The sequence below is a fragment of the Loxodonta africana genome, chromosome X, assembly GCF_030014295.1.
Source record: "Loxodonta africana isolate mLoxAfr1 chromosome X, mLoxAfr1.hap2, whole genome shotgun sequence".
Lineage (NCBI taxonomy): Eukaryota > Metazoa > Chordata > Mammalia > Proboscidea > Elephantidae > Loxodonta > Loxodonta africana.
This window is the reverse complement of record NC_087369.1, coordinates 158,178,418-158,198,523: the sequence shown is the minus strand read 5'-3', so window position 1 is coordinate 158,198,523 and position 20,106 is coordinate 158,178,418. Positions and strand designations below refer to the sequence as shown.

At 42.5% G+C, this 20,106-nt stretch overlaps 1 protein-coding gene across 3 annotated transcripts; it reads left to right on the top strand.

The window, feature by feature from the left end:
* The first annotated feature begins 2,230 nt into the window (after positions 1–2,230).
* On the top strand, positions 2,231–19,437 carry LOC135228799 (zinc finger protein 75A-like). 3 transcript variants are annotated; one of them, XM_064277628.1, is made up of 4 exons: positions 2,231–5,294; positions 7,413–7,917; positions 8,369–8,495; positions 17,065–19,437. In XM_064277628.1, exons 2-4 carry the CDS (start codon positions 7,507–7,509, stop codon positions 17,772–17,774), a joined length of 1,248 nt encoding a protein of 415 aa, XP_064133698.1. In that variant the 5' UTR covers positions 2,231–5,294; positions 7,413–7,506; the 3' UTR covers positions 17,775–19,437. The 3 variants fall into 3 exon arrangements, with proteins under 3 accessions (XP_064133698.1, XP_064133696.1, XP_064133697.1); XM_064277626.1 differs by lacking the exon at positions 2,231–5,294 and adding an exon at positions 5,301–5,581; XM_064277627.1 differs by lacking the exon at positions 2,231–5,294 and adding an exon at positions 5,301–5,681.
* The last annotated feature ends 669 nt before the right edge of the window (positions 19,438–20,106 follow it).

Sequence of the window (20,106 nt, the reverse complement as noted above, 5' to 3'; positions counted from 1 at the left end):
TCATACATGAAAGAATTCATGAGTGAGAGAGACTTTATCCTTTCTCTTAGTGTGTGGAAGCAATGAATTACAACACCCCATTCCTTACAAATCATGAGCCCCCACAAGGCAGAAAAAAAAAACTAACTGAAGGTTTGAATTGTGGTAAAAGTTTCCGACAGGGTATATACCTCACTGGTATCAGAGAATCCACACCGGAAAGAATATATAAATATATATATATTTGTGTGTGTGTGTGTATTATATATATATACATACATACATATATGTGTATGTATACACACATATATAAAATCTCCCCTTTGTGGGGAGAATTTCACTCACAGATCCAACTTTATCAGGCACCAAAGAATTCACACAGGAAAGAAACCCTATACCTGTCATGAATGTGGAGACAGTTTCTCTCACAGCTCCAATCAGATTTGTCACCCAAGAACTCATTCAGGAGAGCCTATAAATGTCCTGAATGTAGATATAGCTTTTCATGCCTTACCAGTCACCAGAGAATTCACACTGGATAGAAACATGAAATTTCATTTTGACCCAGGTAAGGTGGGATATTCAGAGGGCTCTGTTTTTAAAAGCTTGTCTTCCTTGCCCCAGTTGACCAAATGACCTCTACATTTTTAAGGGTAATTACTGTAAAGAAAAAAGGAGCAGGGGTCCATTGTGAGAGAGGCAAAGTGGCAGCAAAGGATTAGCATAAAACTGAAAGGCAATTTTAAATTTTATTCTGTCCAAACCAGTGAGAATGACAAGTCTTTGAAGTAACTGCTGGGTAGAATTCTCTAATAAGTCCTTCCTGGCCCAAGGTACACCCACCTTGCAGAATATTTGTCCAAGTTGTGATTTGAATGCCTTGTTGTGTTCAATGTTTATCTCAGCAACTGTGGGAAAATGTATGTTCTCTTATTAACTTCTCACTTGGGATATTCAGCAGGAGCGTTTGGGCTTCTGAGGCCCTTGAAATGCCAAGTATCCTGGGAAACCAGCCAGAGGTCAACAGAAGACTGGTTGTGAGTTGAAACTTTCCTGAAGGCTCTGGTTGGGAAGTCATCTGTAGTCCAGGTCAGCAGACACAATGCCCCTCAATGGCCTGAAAGGGTTGCCATTAGCAGCCAAAGCATGTAAATGTCACCTCAGACAAAAAGGAACTAGAGACCTAAGGCACAGTAACGTGCAATTTTCAGGGCAGCCAGGAATTGGAAGAGGAAGCAGGTGTCTGATCTAGTCCTTTGCAGAGATTTAGATTTCCCTCTCTCTGTCAGAAAAAGATAAATAGAGCTCCTGAGGCTTATCCCTGAGTAGTGGGTTTCATGAAAGTTGGAATTCCTGGAAAATTTTGAAAATATTGGATCCAAGGGAAATCAGGGATGATACCCTTTCCTGTTGAAAGTATGTCTGGATGATAATAAAAGTCTTAGGGTAATATGAAATTTATCCATAATTTTTTATGATCCTAACAGTCAAATGCCTTTGCATAGTCAATAAAACAGGGGTAAACATCCTTCTGGTATTCACTGCTTTCAGCCAGGATCCATCTGACATCAGCAATGATATCCCTGGTTCCACGTCCTCTTCTGAAACCAGCCTGAATTTCTGGCAGTTCCATGTCGATATACTGCTGCACCCATTTTTGAATGGTCTTCACCAAAATTTTGCTTGCTTGTGATATTAGTGATATTGTTCTATAATTTTCGCATTTGGTTGGATCACCTTTCTTGGGAATAGGCATAAATATGGATGTCTTCCAATCAGTTGGCCAGGAAGCTGTCTTCCATATTTCTTGGCATAGATGAGTGAGCACCTCCAGCGCTGCATCCATTTGTTCAAACACCTCAATTGATATTCCATCAATTCCTGGAGCCTTGTTTTTCGACAATGCCTTCAGAGCATTGTACCATTGGTTCCTGATCATATGCTACCTCTTGAAATGGTTGAACATCAACTAATTCTTTTTGGTATAATGACTCTGTGTATCCCTTCCATCTTCTTTTGATGCTTCCTGCGTCATTTAATATCATTGCTGATGTCAGATGGATCCTGCTGAAAGCAGAGAATACCAGAAGGATGTTTACCTGTGTTTTATTGACTATGCAAAGGCATTCGACTGTGTGGATCATAACAAATTATGGGTAACACTGTGAAAAATGGGAATTCCAGAACACTTAATTCTACTCATGAGGAACCTTTACATAGATCAAGAGGCAGTTGTTCTAACAGAACAAGGGGATACTGATTGGTTTAAAGTCAGGAAAGGTGTGCGTCAGGGTTGTATTCTTTCCCCATACCTATTCAGTCTGTATGCCGAGCAAATAATCCGAGAAGCTGGACTATATGAAGAAGAACGGGGCATCAGGATTGAAGGAAGACTCATTAACAACCTGTGTTATGCAGGTGACACAACCTTGCTTGCTGAAAGTGAAGAGGACTTGAAGCACTTACTCATAAAAATCAAAGATTACAGCTTTCAGTATGGATCGCACCTGAACATAAAGAAAACAAAAATCCTCACAACTGGACCAATGAGCACCATCATGATAAACGGAGAAAAGATTGAAGTTGTCAAGGATTTCATTTTACTTGGATTGACAATCAACAGCCATGGAAGCAGCAGTCAGGAAATCAAAAGACGCATTGCATTGAGAAAATCTTCTGCAAAGGACCTCTTGAAAGCGTTGAAGAGCAAAGATGTCACCTTGAAGACTAAGGTGCGCCTGACCCAAGCCATGGTATCTTCAATCGCATCATATGCATGTGAAAGCTGGACTGTGAATAAGGAAGACCGAAGAAGAGTTGACGCCTTTGAATTGTGGTGTTGGTGAAGATTATTGAATATACCATGGACTGCCAAAAGAGCGAACAAATCTGTCTTGGAAGAAGTGCAACCAGAATGCTCCTTAGAAGCAAGGATGGCGAGACTGTGTCTTACGTACTTTGGACATGTTTTCAGGAGGGATCAGTCCCTGGAGAAGGACATCATGCTTGGCAAAGTGCAGGGATGGTGGAAAAGAGGAAGACCCTCAACGAGGTGGACCGACACAGTGGGTGCAACAATGAGCTCAAACATAATGATTGTGAGGATAGCGCAGGACCAGGCAGTGTTTTGTTCTCTTGTGCATAGGGTCACTATGAGTCGGAACTAACTCAACGGCACCTAACAACAACAATATGAAAGTGGAGGGACCAGTTGGAGAAGGACATCATGTTTGGTAGAGGGGTCAGTGAAAAAGAGGAAGACCCTCAACGAGATGAACTGACACAGTGACTGCAACAATGGGCTCAAACATAGCAATGATTGGGAGGATGGCGCAAGACCGGGCAGTGTTTCATTCTGTTGTAGGTAGGGATGCTATGAGTTGGAATCAACTCGATGACACCAAACAACAAATATGACTACATGAATCTTCACTGAGGGACTCTGCCTTGGCCCTGAGTGTTAATCTGTTCCCTCTGCCTTGGGTAGAGGACCCGCTTTTCTTTGTGGTCTCACTGGGTTGGTCAGGAAGGTACTGACAAAGATGACAGCAAAAACAGTGAGGCATGTTACAGGCTTGGCACACCCTGGGTTTAGGATTGTTACATGGTACAAGCCTGGTGGCTGCTCAGTGTGATATCATAAGGCTGCTGCTTCTTCCTTCTTCCCCTTTCTTCTTCCTCTCTCCTTCCTCCTCCTCTTTGTTTAGAAGAGTTACTTTCTTGTGAACTAGCTGAAAGAAGATCTAGCTCTTCAAAGACAGCATATTTTGGTCTTCCAAATGGTCCCTAGTAAGGAAGCTACAACACTCCTGATATAATTGCATTATTGATCATTAATGGTTGGAAGATGTAGAGGAGGACAAACCAAAAAATCATGTCCTAAGGCCACCTTATTAAGAGAAATAATTATATTTTAGATTGGAGAATCAGGGATAGGAATTCTAGAAGTTTTTATCTATGGAAAAATGGTAGGATACCAGGATATATTCTAGGTATGAAATTCTGATGAAAATGTTCTCCTGTAGATTAATTTCATGGGCTCAAACATAGCAATGATTGTGAGGATGGCGCAAGACCATCAATTCCGACTCACAGAGACCCCATATGACAGAGTGGAATTGCCCTATAGGATTTTCTTGGCTATAATCTTTATGGAAGCAGATCACCAGGTCTTTCTCCCGCAGGGCTGCTGAGTAGATTCAAACCACCAACCTTTTGGTTAGTAGCTAAGCACTATCAATTTGCATCATGAGGGTTCCTGACTACCTATACCCGGTACCTATTGCCATCAATGGGTACATCGATGATTCCGACTGATAGCGCCCCTATAGGACAGAGTGGAACTGCCCCATAGGGTTTTCAAGGAGTGGCTGGTGGATTCAAACTGCTGACTTTTTGGTTAGCAGTCATAGCTCTTAAATGCTGTGCCACCAGGGCTCCTGACTATGCATAGTAGACCTAATAAATAACACTTTGACTGTTACAGGCTGACACTAGGTAAACACACTGATAACTAGGAGAACACTGACAACTTGACAACTCAGAGTCTTAGAAATATGATTCAGTAAGTATGGACTGCCAACATTGCCCAGAGGACTATGCTAGGCACTGCAGGAGATATCAGATGAATACAAGATCCCTGTCCTTCAGGAAAGCATACTGTAATAGAAAAGGCACAGGATATGACAACCCAAAACCAAACCCCTTGCTGTCAAGTTGATTCCAACTCATAACAACCCTATAGGACACAGTAGAACTTCCCCATAGGGTTTCCAAGGCTGTAATCTTTAGGGAAGCAGACTGCCACATCTTCCTCCCACAGAGCAGCTGGTGGGTTTCAACGGCCAACCTTTTGGTTAGGACTTAACCACTGCGCCACCAGGGCTCTCTGGATATGACAACAGGAGACCTAAATTCCATTCTAAAATCTGGCACTGATAAACTATGTAACCCTGAGGAAGTCATATTCTACGTTTCAATTTTATTTCCCAAAGAACGTACCTCACAAGGTTAAAACCTACCTACCTCATGGGTTTACCTCAAAAGAAAATAACATGGTAATAGTTGTGAGGGAAGCGCCAGCGAACCAGAAAACGGTTAAAAAATGTTTAAGGGACCATTGTTCCTGAACAAGCAAGTTGCCTGACGTGGGCCTCTTACAGAGGAGGCTCCCAATAAGCCCAGGGATGACAGCTCCAACTTTCTCTGGCTGGGCCTTAGGAAGACTACTGCGCATGCGCAGTGGGAGGGGCTCAGACTCTTTGAGCCAATACCGGTCGTGGTCCCTCGACATCCCGGAAGGCGACTGTTACTAGGTAAGGTGCCTGGTTTGAAAAGGCCTCAGGTCGCGCGAGAGTGGAGAGTGAGGCAGGGACACTCCGGGCGCGCAACGGCTCGCAAATCAGACTGCAACGCTCGGAGTCAGTCAGGTTCTGTTGTTCCCAAGCGAGGAGACATTTCAGGCACTTCTCCAGGCTTCCTTGGGCCTGAAGACTCGGTGGCATTAACTCTTCCAGGGCTGAACGAAAGCAAGGAACTGGTTCCTCAGAGAGGATAAGACACGCAGACCAGTCCCGGACTCTGCTGGGCTGAGTCTCTACAGGTAGAGGGAGGGAATCGGCTGGCGTGGCTATCACGTCACCGGAAACGCGTCCTTTCATCTTCCCGTTGGGGCCAGGTCCACAATCCACAAACCAAAAATGGTATTTCGGGTTAGGGTCCTGGGGAGGGAGAAAGGAGGGCCGGGTGGGGCCTGCTCTTCCATTGGCCCTTCAGTCCGGAAGCCTGGGCTCTTAGCTCTGCCAGGGCGCTTTGCTGATACTGCCTTCCCAATTGCGCAGGGGCTGAGAGTTGCGCTCTGCCGAGTAGACGGCAATGAGGGTAATTTTGCAATTGAGACAGCGAAAGAGGCAAGTGGCCTCCACGGAAGCCGCAGCTGTCTGGAGGTAACCAAGAAACTGACTTTCCTTTGGATTCGGCCGGGAAACCCCTGAGAGACGCCGGCCGGTGCTGCCATTTGCAGCCTTTGGGGCAGCTGCATGGCGGGGCAGTGGGCGTGCAGGTCGGACGCAGCCACTTTCAGTAGACGTTGGCATCTTCATTGCTTGGAGAGGGGTGCGCCTGAGCGCCAGCGGGAGCTGTACTCTGCTCCTACAGTCACTTCTAAGCTCTTTCTATCCTATGAGCAAATATAACCCAGGGCTGCTGCTGAAGTGTTTATGTGAGCTCTTGTAGTTCGACCAGAAGGTGTAGCGAATCCGTTTTAGAGATTGGGGCAGTAATGTTACCACTGTACCCATTGAAACTTTCCCGGTTCCGCTGGCTTATATCTCGAGAGAAAAGGTCAGTTCAGTTCAGAGACATCTATTTCTGTTGACACTAAAATATAAGAAGTGTCCCCTTACCTCCTGAACCTGAATAGTTAGCATGGAGCCAGCCATTTCTTTGGCATCCTAGAAACAATTGGGTTGCCATTTCTTTTGGATCGCCTCAGGGAAAACGGGGCTCACATTATCCAGTGTTATCCCCAGCCTTACTTACAGGTTAAATGACCCTGAGGAAATGTAACGTCAGCAGGATTACCCTTAGTAGGACCTTCCCTGTCTATGAAGAGCCTTAATCATCACACTCTCTTTTTCTCTCCTGTTTTACCATTTGACATTTTCGTATCTTGTAAACGAAGGCCAGCTTTAATTTTTTCCAGGTAAAGAAAACAAAAAATTTTAAATGTAGGTACAAGTCATCTGCACGGTACACTTTATAAGTCTTGCAAAGAAGTGACAGAGAAAAATGATGAGGATGTGGTTGCTTAGTCGGGGGAACTTGATAGGAATAAAGCTACTTTTCTCCTCATTACTTTTCATCTGTGCTGGTTTCACTGTCTCAGCCAGTATTAACACAATGGAAAGGAGACTGTGAACTGTTCCATGAAGTGAAGGCTTTCACCTACACAAAAGGATGAAGGGGCATAGAAATTGTTATTTTCCCCCAAGTGAAAACAAAACACTGGGATAATCTGTTAAAATTGTAGAGAAAATAAATATGCCCATTTCATCCTGATCTTTCCTTGACATTGTGAAGATAGGACAGGAACACACAGATTAAGTCTTTGGATGATCTCAAAACCCCTTTTAACCATTGGGTGCCAATTTTGTCACCCACCAGCCTTTTCTGAACCAGAAAACAAACAGACAATGAAAAAGTCATTGACACTTGCCTTGTCTGAACTGTGCTTTGTTTCAAGGTTAACAAAGAAAAGAGAAATCTAGGTCCTGAAATAATCTATCATCATGGGTGTTCTAATACTTGGCAGTTAATTTTAAAGGGCAGGCAAAACAGGACCTTTTCTGTTCATTTTTCTCTGATAAGTATCCAGTGGATAGGGGTCTTCTTGCTTTCTACTTGACATGTACTTTTTTCCTGCCCTCTCTCAGTGTCCTCAGGAAGAAGAACCTCTCATTGATTTTGTACCAAACCTGAAGGGGCCTTAGTTGTCACACCCAGGAGTAAAGCTATTCCTAGAGCAGAATGATGATGGGAGATCTCGAGGTGGCAGCATGGTGGAGCCCTCAGATGAGGTCTGTGTTGGAGACTAAGGGATCTGTAAAAGAGAGCTCTAGTCAGAGTAAGAAATCCACCCCACAGACAAACAGTCTTGATCCTGAGAGCTCTCGCCGGCACTTCCGGAGCTTCTACTATCCTGAAGCAGTTGGACCCCTCCAGGCTGTTAGCCAACTTCAGGAATTATGCCGTCAGTGGCTGAAGCCAGAGATCCACTCCAAAGAGCAGATCTTGGAACTGCTGGTGCTAGAGCAGTTCCTGGCCATTCTGCCCAGGGAGCTCCAGACCCAGATACAGAAGCATCATCCACAGAGCATCGAGGAGGCTGTGGCCCTGGTCCAACAGTTTCAGGGAAAATCTGATCAAAGGAGGAATGAGGTGAGAAGAAGGATTCCAGACATATACAATGAGATACGACAAAAGTGGGCCTACTGAGGAGGCAGCCATTTCATGGGGAATGAGATGGATATTGGGTCACTCTTCTATTGTTCCCCTAGGACAGCTGAGGCAGGACCTGAAACCATAGGTCCCCAGCAATAATCTTCTACAGGTTTAGGATCTTTTCCCTGCTGCCCATGACCACACTGCCTGGCAGGTGCTCTGAGGCGTTTTCCCCCAAGACGTTCTCCCTTAGGCATCCAGGCTTGGCACAGTGGGGATTGGGCACCTCCCAGGGTGTTTACTCTGGTGCCTTTGTCTCCTTTGATGGCTTCTCTCTTTTTATCATGTACTGTTCCTTCAGTGTGGGGCCTACCATGCAACTCAGAGATGGTGGTTGGATTGCTTCTCTAGTGGCAAGTACTGACTCAAAGCCCATTCTCTTCTTTAGAGTTTGTTGTCCTTTGAAGATGTGGCCCTGAATTTTTCCAAGGAGGAATGGGAATTATTGGACCCCAGTCAGAAAGCCCTCTACCACAATGTGATGCAGGAGAACTATGAGACTGTCATCTCTCTGGGTAAAGATTTGCTCTTCTGTTTGTTGTTGTTTTTATTGTTAGGTACTGTCAAGTCGGTTCCAACTCATAGCAACCCTGTGTACAACAGAATGACACACTGGTGCTGTGCCATCCTCTCAGTCGTTGCTATGCTTCAGTCCATCATTGCACCCACTGTGTCAGTCCATCTCATTGAGGTTCTTCTCTCTTTCACTGACCCTCTACTTTACCAAGCATGATGACTTTCACCAGAGCCCGGTCCCTCCTGATAACGTGTCCAAAATACGTCAGACCAAGTCTCGCCATCCTCGCTCCTGAGGAGCATTCAGGCTGAACTTCTTCCAAGACAGATTTGTTCATTCTTCTGGCAGTCCATGATAATCATCACCAACACCACAATTGAAAGACATCAGTTCTTCTTCGGTCTTATTTATTGTCCAGCTTTCACATACATATGAGGTGATCAAAAATACCATGCGTTGGGTCAGAAGCACCTTAGTCCTCAAAGTGCCATCTTTGCTTTTTAACACTTTTAAGAGGTCTTTTGCAGCAGATTTGCCAAGGCAATCTGTCATTTGATTTCTTGATTGCTGCTTCCCTGGACATTATTTCCACATGAACATTGATTCCAGTTAAAATGAAATCCTTGACAACTTTAATGTTTTCTCTATATGATGCTGCTGCTCTTTGGTCCAGTTGTGAGGATTTTTGTTTTCTTTGAATTGAGGTGTAATCCATACCGAAGGCTGTGGTCTTTGATCTTCATCAGTAAGTCCTTCAAGTCCTCTTCGCTTTCGGCAAGGAAGATTGTATCATGTGCATATCACACGTTATTAATGAGTCTTCCTGTGATCCTGAAGCCTGGCTCTTCTTCAAATAGTCCACTTTCTCAGATTACTTGCTTAGCATACAGATTGAATAAGTAGGGTGGAAGGATTTAACCCTGATGCACACCTTTCCTGATTTTAAACCATGCACGATCCCCTTGTTCTGTTCGAATGACCCCCTTTTGGTCTGTGTACAGGTTCTGCATGAGCATAATTAAATGTTCTAGAAATCCCATTCTTCGAACGGTTGTCCATAATTTGTTATGATCCACAAAATCAAATGTCTTTGCATAGTAAATAAAATGCAGGTGAATATCTTTCTCGCATTCTCTGCTTTCAGCCAAGATCCATCCGACTGTTACATCCTCAGTTGGCAGAGAATGCATCTCAGTTTACAGGGAATGTGAATTGTAGATTCACATGAGAAAGTCTCACTGTTTCAATAGCTGATTTGTTCTGAACGTTATGGTGGAGGGGAAAGATGTATCCAGATCGCCTGGAGAGCTTTTCCCAGATACACATGCCACACTTCCTTATTCTAAACAGAATATTGCTGTATCCCCTGCCTCAAACTGCCCTGCAAACCTGTTCTGCCCATGTCTTTCCCATCGCAGTAAAAGGCACCACCATTCACCCAATTCCTCAGACCAGAAACCTCCTGACTATCCTTTTTTCCAATTTTTCTGTCATACCCCACAACCAATCCCTCAGCAAGACCTCTTAGCTCTACCTTCACAATATATCCTGAATCCAGTCATGTCTCCACCTCTTCCACTGTTACCTTCCTGGTCTAAGTCACTGTCATCTCTGTCCCAGTTCTACTTCAATAGCTTTTTAACTGAAGTCCCTCTGCCCCCTCTATCAACCTCTTGGTGTGTTTTCCACAGCCAAGGGGGTCTTTTTTTTAAATTTTATTTATTGTTGCTGTTATTGAGAATATACACAGCAAAACACACACCAATTCAACAGTTTCTACATTACAGTTCAGTGACATTGCTTACATTCTTCAAGTTGTGCAACCATTCTCACACTTCTTCTCTGAGTTGTTCCTCCCACATTAACGTAAACTCACTGCCCCCTAAGGTTCCTATCTAATTTTTTCAGTTGCTGTTGTCAATTTGACCCCATATAGCTAGTTTTTAAAAGAGCATAATGCTCAAGGCAGACATTTTTCACTAGTTAAGCTAATCTGTTGCTTGGTTTTAAAAAGACTTGAGGGGATATGTTTGGTTTAAGGTTTGTTTAAAGATTATCTCAGGGCAATAGTTTCAGGGGTTCATCCAGCCTCCATGGCTCCAGAAAACCTGGAGTCCACGAGAATTTGAAATTCTGTTCTACCTTTTTTCCCTTTTGATCAGGATTCATCTATAGAACCTTTGATCAAAATGCTCAGTAATGGTGGCCAGGCACCGTCCAGTTCTTCTGGTCTCATAGTAAAGGAGGCAGTTGTTCATGGAGGCGAGTAGCCACACATTCCATATCCTCCCCCTATCCTTGACTCTCCTTCTTCCTCTCTTGCTCCAGACATAGAGACCAATTGTCGTGCCGTGGATGGCCACTTGCAAGCTTTCAAGACCCCAGGCACTAAGCCATGATGAGCCAGGAGGTGGAACAGAAGCACTAAATACAATATTAGGCCAATTAACTGGAATACCCCATGAAACCAGGACCCTAAACCTTCAAACCAAGGAACCACGTCCCATGTGGTGCTTGGTTGTACATAAGCAGCCTCAGCAGCTATTCTATTTTGTTGATGTTGTTCTTGTAAATGTACCTATCACACAACATTCGCTAATGCAACTTTTTACAGGTGTACAACTTATTGACAGCAGTTACATTAGTGGGCTGTGCAACCCTACCCTTAATCAAAGTGAGGTCATGCAATATTTGTCCTTTTGTGACTGACTTATTTCACTCAGCATAATGTCTTCAAGCTCCATCCATACTGTAGCATGTATCAAGACTGCTTCTCCTACTGGCTGAGTAGTATTCCATTTTATGTACGTACGTACCACCTTTTGTTTATCCATTCATCTGTTGATGGGCATTTAGGTTGTTTCCCCCTTTGGGCCACTGTGAATAGTGCTGCAATGGACATTGGTGTACAAGACTCTGAGTTTCTCCTTTCAGGTCTTTTGGGTATATCTGTAAGAGTGGAATTGCTGGGCCATATGGTAGTTCTGTTTTTATTTTGAGGAACCAAGCTTGTCTTTTAAAGGCATGATCAGATTATGGGATTTCCCTGCTTCAAACCGTGTCATGACTTCTCGTCACATTCAGAATAAAATCTAGATTCCTTCCCAAGGCCCAGAGGATTCTACATGCTGTGGCCCCTACTTCCCTTTCTACCCTCCTCTCCTCCGTTCTCTCCCATGCTGAGTCCTGTTTAGCCACACTGGCTTTCCTATTGTTTCTTAAACTCGCCAAGCTCGTTCCTTCCTTCCCACTTCCTCTGCCTGGCACACTTTTGCACCACCTCTTCACATCACCAAACTTCCTCTCTTCTTTCAGGTTGCTGTTTGAACACCACTTTCTCATAGAGGCTTTCCACAACCACCTTATTGTCTAAAATAGGTTCGCTCGCAAACCAATCACTGTTCTATTACCTTTATTTAGTTTTCTTCAAAACATGTATCACTTCCTGACGTTTTATTCATTACTTGATTTCTTTGTTACCTGACTCTCCCAATAGAACGTAAGCGCCACGGGAACACAGGATTCTATCTTATTGACCAGTATATCCCCAGCACCTACAGCAGTGCTTAGTCCACAACAGGCACATGATACGTGTCTATCGAAGGTCTGAGTGATGAATAATTCCCTCCACCTGGAGACCTGTGATTTGTAAAACTGTATCAAGTGATTATGGCCGGTCTCCTCTCAGTGTGAACCAGTGAGCTATAAAAATGTTAGAAATATGTCCTCGTCCAGTACCTTTTAGAAATATGTCCTAGTCCAGTACCTTGTGCTTAAGCATTAGATAAAAATTAACTACAGTTATTACAGAACCAGTTTGTCATATGTTACCCAAGCCACAGACCTTCAGACTAGTTCCCCTGGACCCGCGTCATCCACGATAGTGATGAGTTTATCAGACTAGATTACATTCCCTGCAACTTCTGGACCGTGGTTCCTCTCTGGTTGAACACAGGGTATTCCTGGAAACTTGAAATGTATTTCCATTCCTCATACCTTTTTCATCTTTCCCCTTTGTTTGTTAATTCCCTCAATTGCATATCTACCCACAAGCCCTGTAGAATATAATCCAGATTTTGGACCCAAGATTCTACTCATTTAACCGTTTGGAGTGTCTTAGTTATCTAGTGCTACAGGAGTACCACAAGTGGGTGGCATTAAAAAAACAAATTTATTTTCTCATATTTCAGGAGGGTAGAAGTCTGAAATCCCGGTGCCGGATCTAGGGGAATGCTCTCTCTGTTTTTGTCGGCTCTGTGCGAAGGTCCTCGTCTCTTTTCAGCTTCTGATCCTTGGCTCCTTGGTAATCTTCATATGGCTTGGCATCTATCTTTCCCCATCTCTGCTTGCTTCTCTATGTCTAATCTGCTCTTTTTATATCTCAAAACGTGATTGGCCTAAAACACAGCCTACACTGATAAGGCCTCTTAACATAACAAAGAAAACCATTCCCAAATGGGATTATAAGCACAGGTATAGGGGTTAGGATTTACAACACATATTTTTTTGGGGGGGGGCACAATTCAATCCATAACATGAAGGAAAACAAACAAGTGTGAAAGCATTATTCACTCCTTTTGAAGTAGTCTGGAATTACTGGACCAATTAATTTAGGATGGCTGTTCATGACCTCAAGGTTTTCTTATCAGAACATTAATTTTCCACCCAAAACCTAAAGTGATCTGTTTAGAGCAAGGGAAGAACCATGGGTCCAAGGTTTGTAAGTGTTCCAAGATAATACTGCATAGCTTTCTACAGGTAAGTGGGTAGAGGGAAAATACTCCCTTATAGGAACCTTTACAGGGGCTTAGAATTTTAAAGTTCTAGTTCTGTATTTGATTTCCTTGACATTTCTGTTGAGACAGTTGTAGATTCACATGCAGATTTAAAACATAATACATAGAGACCCATGTACGCTTCACCCAGTTTCCTCCAATGCTAGCAGAATATCACAACCAGGATATTGAAATTGACACAGTCCTCCAGTCTTATTTAGATTTCCCGTTTTACTTGTACTCATTTCTGCACGTATGTATGAATTTAGTCTGTTCAATTTCAACACGTGTGGACATTTGTGTATCCACCACCACCATCAAGATACTGAACTGTCCCATTTCCACAAGCATCCCTCCTGGTGCCCTTTTAGAACCACGTACACTTCCCTATCACACGCTCCTTCCAGTCCTGTCACTAACCCATACCAACCACTAATATTGTATATTTCTAAAATGTTTGCCATTTCAAAACTGTTACATAAATGGAATCATAGAATGTATACCTTTTGGGGTTGGCTTTTTTTCATTCAGCCTAATTCCTTGGAGATTCATCCAAGCTGGTACAGATATCAATAGTTCATTCCTTTTAATTACTGAGTAATATTCCATGGTGTAAGTGTAACACAGATTGTTTAAAGATACACTCCTTGAAGGATACCTGTGCTCTCTCCAGGTTTTGGCTATTATGAATAAAGTTGCTGTCAACATTTGTGTACAGTTTTTATGTAAACAAGCTTTTCATTTCTCTGGGATAAATACACAAGAGTGTGCTTGCTGGTTCATATGTTAATTGCATCTTAGTTTTATAAGAAGCTGCCAAACTGTTTCCAGAGTGTCTGTGCCATCTGACGTTCTCATCATCAATGTATGATTGATTGATCCAGTTTTCCCACACCCGGGTCAACATTTTATATCTGTCTTTTTGATTATAACCATCTTAGTTGGAGCCCAGGTGGTGCCGTGGTTAAGAGCTTAGCTGCTTACCAAGAGGTCAGCAGTTCAAATCCACCAGCTGCTCTTTGGAAAGCCTTTTGGGCAGTTGTGTTCTGTCCTATAGGTTCGCTATGAGTCTAAATCAACTCAATGGCAACGGGTTTGGTTTTTTGTTTTGTTTTGTTTTTTTGGTTAGTGGGTGTGAAGTGGTAGCTCATTATGTTTTTGATTTGCTTTTCCGTAATGGCAAACGATGTTCTACATCTTTTCATGTGCTTATTTGCTTCCTGTATATCCTTTCCAGTGAAATGTCTTTTGACCATGTTCTACTTGGATTGTTTGTCTTTTACTATTGAGTTTTGATAGTTTCAAAATATATTTCAGATACTACTCCTTTGTCGGATATGTGGTTTGGATATTGTTTCTCCCAGTAGACTTTTTTTGACCCTCTTCTCAGGGGCTTCTGCAGAGCAAAATTCTTTAATTTTGATGAGGGCCAAGTTTTAATCTTTTCCTACATGGATCATGCTTTTGGTGTCAAGCCTAAGATTTCTGTGCCTACTTCGAGATCTTGAAGATCTTCTCTTATTTTTTTTCTAAAAGTTTAGTAGTTTGACATTTTACATTCAAGTCTGTGAGCCATTTTGAGTTCATTATTATATAAGATGTAATGTTTAGAATAGTGCATTTTTTTTTTGGCCTATGGATATTCAGTTGTTCAGCTCCATTTGTTGAAAAGGGTATCCTTTCTTAAATGAATTGCTTTTGGGCTTTTGTCAGAGATCAGTTGGGCATATTTGTGTGCATCTGTTCCTGACTTCTCTATTCTGTTCCACTGATCTGTTTATCCCTCCATCAATACCACACCGACTTGATTATTGTAGGTGTACAATAAGCCTTAATATCAGGAAGACTGGAACTTGGCACTTTATTCTTGGTCAAGATCATTTTAGCTATTTTAGGACTGGTACTTTTTCATATATAGGAGCCCTGGTGGTACAGCGGTTAAAGTGTTTCACTGCTCGCTGAAGGTGGGTGGTTTGAACTCACCAGCCACTCCATGGAAGAAAGTTGTGGCAGCCTGCTTCCGTAAAGATTTATAGCCTTGGAAACTCGGTGGGGAGTTCTTTTCCTAGAAATTCCATAATAAGCTTACCTATGTCTACAAGAAACTTTTTTTGTGATTTTATGGTAGGAATTACATTAAACCTGTGTGTCAAATTGAGAATCAACATCTTTACTATGTTGACTTCTAATCCATGAGCACTGTATGATTCTCCATTTATTTAGGTCTTTTTCGATTTAGTTCATCAGTTTTTAAAAATCTTTTAAATTTCCAGCACACAGGTCCTCTACATATTTTGTTAAAAGTATGCCTAAGCATTTCATTTTCATCTGAGCGATTATAAATAGTATGTCATTTTTAATATCAGTTTCCACATGTTCATTGTTGGTATGCAGGAACGCCAGCGATGATTGTGTTTTAATATTGTATCCTGTGGTCTTATGGAACTTATTTATTAGTTCTAGGAGTTTTTAGTAATTTTTTGGAATTTTCTCCATAGACAGTCACATCATCTGCAATGCCTTGTATTTCTTTCTCGTATTATTGCAGTGGTTCAGGCTTGCAGTACTCGCCTTGTTCCCTCAATCATAGATAGCAGTTACTCACCCTGTCTTTCAACATTACATATGCTGTTATCTGTACTGTTTTTATGTTCTTAATCAAGTCGGTATAATTCCCTCTATTCCTAACTTGCTGAGAGATTTTATCATGAATTAATGTGGAATTTTGTGAAATGCTTTTTTTGCACAAATCAATATGAGCATATTTTTCTTTGTTAGCTTGTTAATATAGCAGTTTACGTTGATTGATTTTTAAATATTGAACCAGCCTTATATTTCTGCAATAAATCCCACTTGTCCATGGCATGTAATTCTTCTTACACATTTTGTTTTCGTTTTGCCAGTATTTTGTTGATCTAAGTTAAAGTGAGACATTGGTCTGTTGTTTTCTTTTTTGGTACGGTCTGTCTGGTTTTGCTGTATGGGTGATACTATGTTGAATATACCGTGGACTGCCAAAAGAACAAAGAAATCTGCCTTGGAAGAAGCACATCCAGAATGCTCTTTGGAAGCCAGGATGGCAAGACTTTGTCTCACAAAGTTTGGATGTGTAATCAGGAGGGATCAGTCCCTGGAGGAGGATTTCATGCTTGGTAAAGTAGAGGGTCAGCGAAAAAGAGGAAGACCCTCAAGGAGATGGATTGACACGGTGACTGCAGCAATGGGCTCAAGCATAACAATGATGACGAGGATAGTACAGGGCCAAAAGTTTTTTTCATTCTGTTTTATGTAGAATTGCTGTGAGTCGGAACCAGCTGGATGGCTCTTAACAACAACAGCAACAACAAGGAGTCTCTGGGTGTTGCAAATGGTTGATGCATTCACCTGCTTACCGGATATTGTCAGAGGGACTCCATTTGGTTCGGGGGAGAATGAGCCTTCCTGGGCTGCCATCTATTTCTAGTTTGGGGTTGGGAAATACTCGACCTGGGTCACCGTTTTTTGGGTGCTGTTTTATCGTTCCTCCAGTCCTGGAGTTCCAATCCAGGTTGTCTAATTCTTACCACTTTTCAGAGTTCCCTTTTTGTTGTCTCTCATGTTATTCCCCGGGTTTGTACTTGTGCTCAGTTGGAAAGAGTAGGGAGAAACGGTTCTATACCATTTGTCCAGGACAGACCAGAAATATTTTGTTCCTATATTTTTTTAATTCTATCATTATTGAATATTCTCTCCATTCCTGTGGTTTTCTTGCTCTGGGATACAGACGACTGATTCTTGCGTTTATTTCAACAGGATTAAGTCTCAAAAACGACAGTGGAAATGATCAGCCCGTGTTTCCTTATGAGTTAGAAATACAAGCACCAGGAGGCAAAGTATCAAGAAAAGCCAGAGTGAAAGTTCCCCAGAAAATAACAGGCACAGAAAATCGTGGTGGTACACACAGGGTAAGGAAACGGCATCAAAATTTTCCAGGGAAGAAAAGAAAGAAACATTCAACATGTAAACAAGAGCTGCCAAAATGTATGGATCTTCATAGGAAAGACCACACAGGGGAGAAACCTTTCAAATGTCAGGAATGTGGGAAAAGCTTTAGAGTGAGTTCTGACCTTATTAAACACCAGAGAATTCACACTGAAGAGAAACCCTATAAATGTCAACAATGTGATAGGAGATTTAGATGGAGTTCAGATCTTAATAAACATCTAATGACACACCAAGGAATAAAACCCCATAAATGTTCGTGGTGTGGGAAAAGCTTCAGTCATAACACAAATCTCCACACACACCAAAGAATCCACACAGGAGAGAAACCCTTTAAATGTCATGAATGTGGAAAAAGATTCATTCAGAACTCCCATCTTATTAAACACCAGAGAACCCACACAGGTGAGCAGCCCTATACTTGTATCATATGCAAGAGAAACTTTAGCAGGCGGTCAAGCCTTCTTAGACACCAGAAACTCCACAGGGCAAGGGAAGTTGGTCCTGTGTCCCCCGTCTGAATGAAGTCACTATATTGAGCCTGACCCTAGAGAGCGTAAAAGAACATAAAATCATAAATCACCAATGATAGGAATCTCATCAATGAGAAATTTGGGAGGTGCCCATGCCATGCTTCACAGAAAGGAATACACGTTGCCTGTCTTGTCCAGTGTTATATCTTCAGTGCCTAGCACAAATTGACATATAGGGAGTACCTTATCAATAAAATAATGAAAATATATCAAGTGTATCTATCTATTTATCATCGCCATCTATCCATCTACCTGGGTTCCTTGGATCTTTCTCAGACTCAGTGATCTACTTTCTTCAGGTATCAAGCACTTGGCAAATACATGATGGTCCCGAGTCCTGGTCTCATTCTTTACTGGTAGAGATGGAAGAGAAATATATAGTTCCCCAAAAAGAGAAAATTACTTAGTGGGGAGTGCTTTTATGGCTATTGTTCTATGTGGAGGAACATCCAAGCCCAATGTGTAGGGAGCTTTACCCTGGTACAGAAAGAGAGAATTTAATGTGAGCTCCAGGAGAAGCACCTCCATTCTAGTTGCTACTCCCCTCAGAAGCCACTGCCACAATGTCATCTGTCCAGCAATTCTAAGCAGCAAGGGCCTGAATGCCAACACAGACCTTTGGGCCTTGCAAGCACAAAACATCTGTCCTCTTGCTGGTCCTCTCAACACTGGCAAAGCCTTCCTCTAGAAGGGGCCTTTAAAATCTGGTGTGATCAGTGGGTACCAAGCCGGTCCTTAGAAAAGGCTGTTTGTGAGCTGTTAAGAGGCATGCTAAGAAAAAATGAATTCTTAATCGAAGTGAAGTTGGGATCAGTGTGTTAGATAAAATCAGTGTTTCATTACTAGAGGGCTTCTCAGAGCATTTACAGGTAACTGCACAATGTGCAACTAGGGGAGTCAAGGGAGAGGGGTATGACCATGCAGTGTTTTTCAGCATTATTTAGCCATAGGAGCCTTTCTGGTGGGTATGTTTGTCACGCCTAACATATCTGAGAACAGTGTTGTGCAACACCCATTCGGGAATCACTGACCTAGTTAAACCTTTCACCATTATAGGAACCTGAGGCCCAGAGAGGTTACCTGACTTGGTAGAACAAAAATCAGTTCTCGCATCCCCATATTCACACTGAAATGCCCCTTCCTCCACACTACGTGGCTTATCATTAGACATATTAGGAAGAAGGAGGGGCATATCATTAGACATATTAGGAAGCTGAAGAGTAAGAACTTATGGCTGGGCATTGGTGGCAGAGCAAAAGTTGTCACTGAGTGTCCTCAAGTCAATTTCCATTCATTGTGACCCCTTGTGACAGAGTAGAACTGCCCCATAGGGTTTCCTAGGCTGTAATCTTTAGGGGAACAGATTACCAGCTCTTTCTCCTGCAGAGCCACCGGATGGGTTTGAACCGCCAACCTTTCACTTATCAACCGAATACTTAACCATTGTGCCACCGGGGCTTCATAGAGCAAGAGTAACCAAAGAACACCAAATCCGTTGCCATTGAGTCGATTCCAACTCAGCGACCCTATGGGATGGAGCAGAACTGCCCCATAGGGCTTCCAGTGACCAGCTGCTGGATTTGTACTGCTGACCTTTTGGTGAGCAGCCGAGCTCTTAACCATTGTGCCATCAGGGGTCAAGAGCAGAAGTAGAGCCCATGTATTCCCTTTCCAGGAGATGAGGTGGAGAAATCTCTCACCTCAGGGCCCCTCCAGAGGGATTCACTTCTCCAAGGTCATAGCAACCAATTCTGTTTGGAATTTTCTCCCACATCTGGTAGAGCATCCAAGTGTTTTAGCAAGGAGAGTCTCGATAGCTTCCAACAGCAGCTACAGGAAAGAGTAGATAGGAGGATTCAGTCCTGACTGACCTCTAAACTAGACCACGGCTTCCCCAACCGTGTGTAGTGAAGAACCAGTGATGTTTCTTCATTTGCTTAACTTCCAATCTGTTGCAGACTGACATTTTTGTAAAATGCAATAAAATGAATTATTAGAAAAATGGAATAAAAAAGCCAAAGACACACAAAATGCAAGCCCAATTATTTTTAATTATTAAACAGCCATGAAACGACTGTATCAAATTGCTACAAAAGTTTCTAAATGCTTCCTCTGAATTTCCGTATTTATTTTCCTGCAGATGGGTAACAAATACTTCATGGACCAATGCTAGCCCATGGCTCACGCTCTGAATAGCATTGCATAGACTCAAGTGGAGTTTCAGGCCCCCTTTAAATAAATGTCTTATGCTAGGTAAAAAAAAAAAAGGGCAGAGAAGCTGGGGACTGAACACATTTAAAAAAAAAAAAGACAAAAAAAC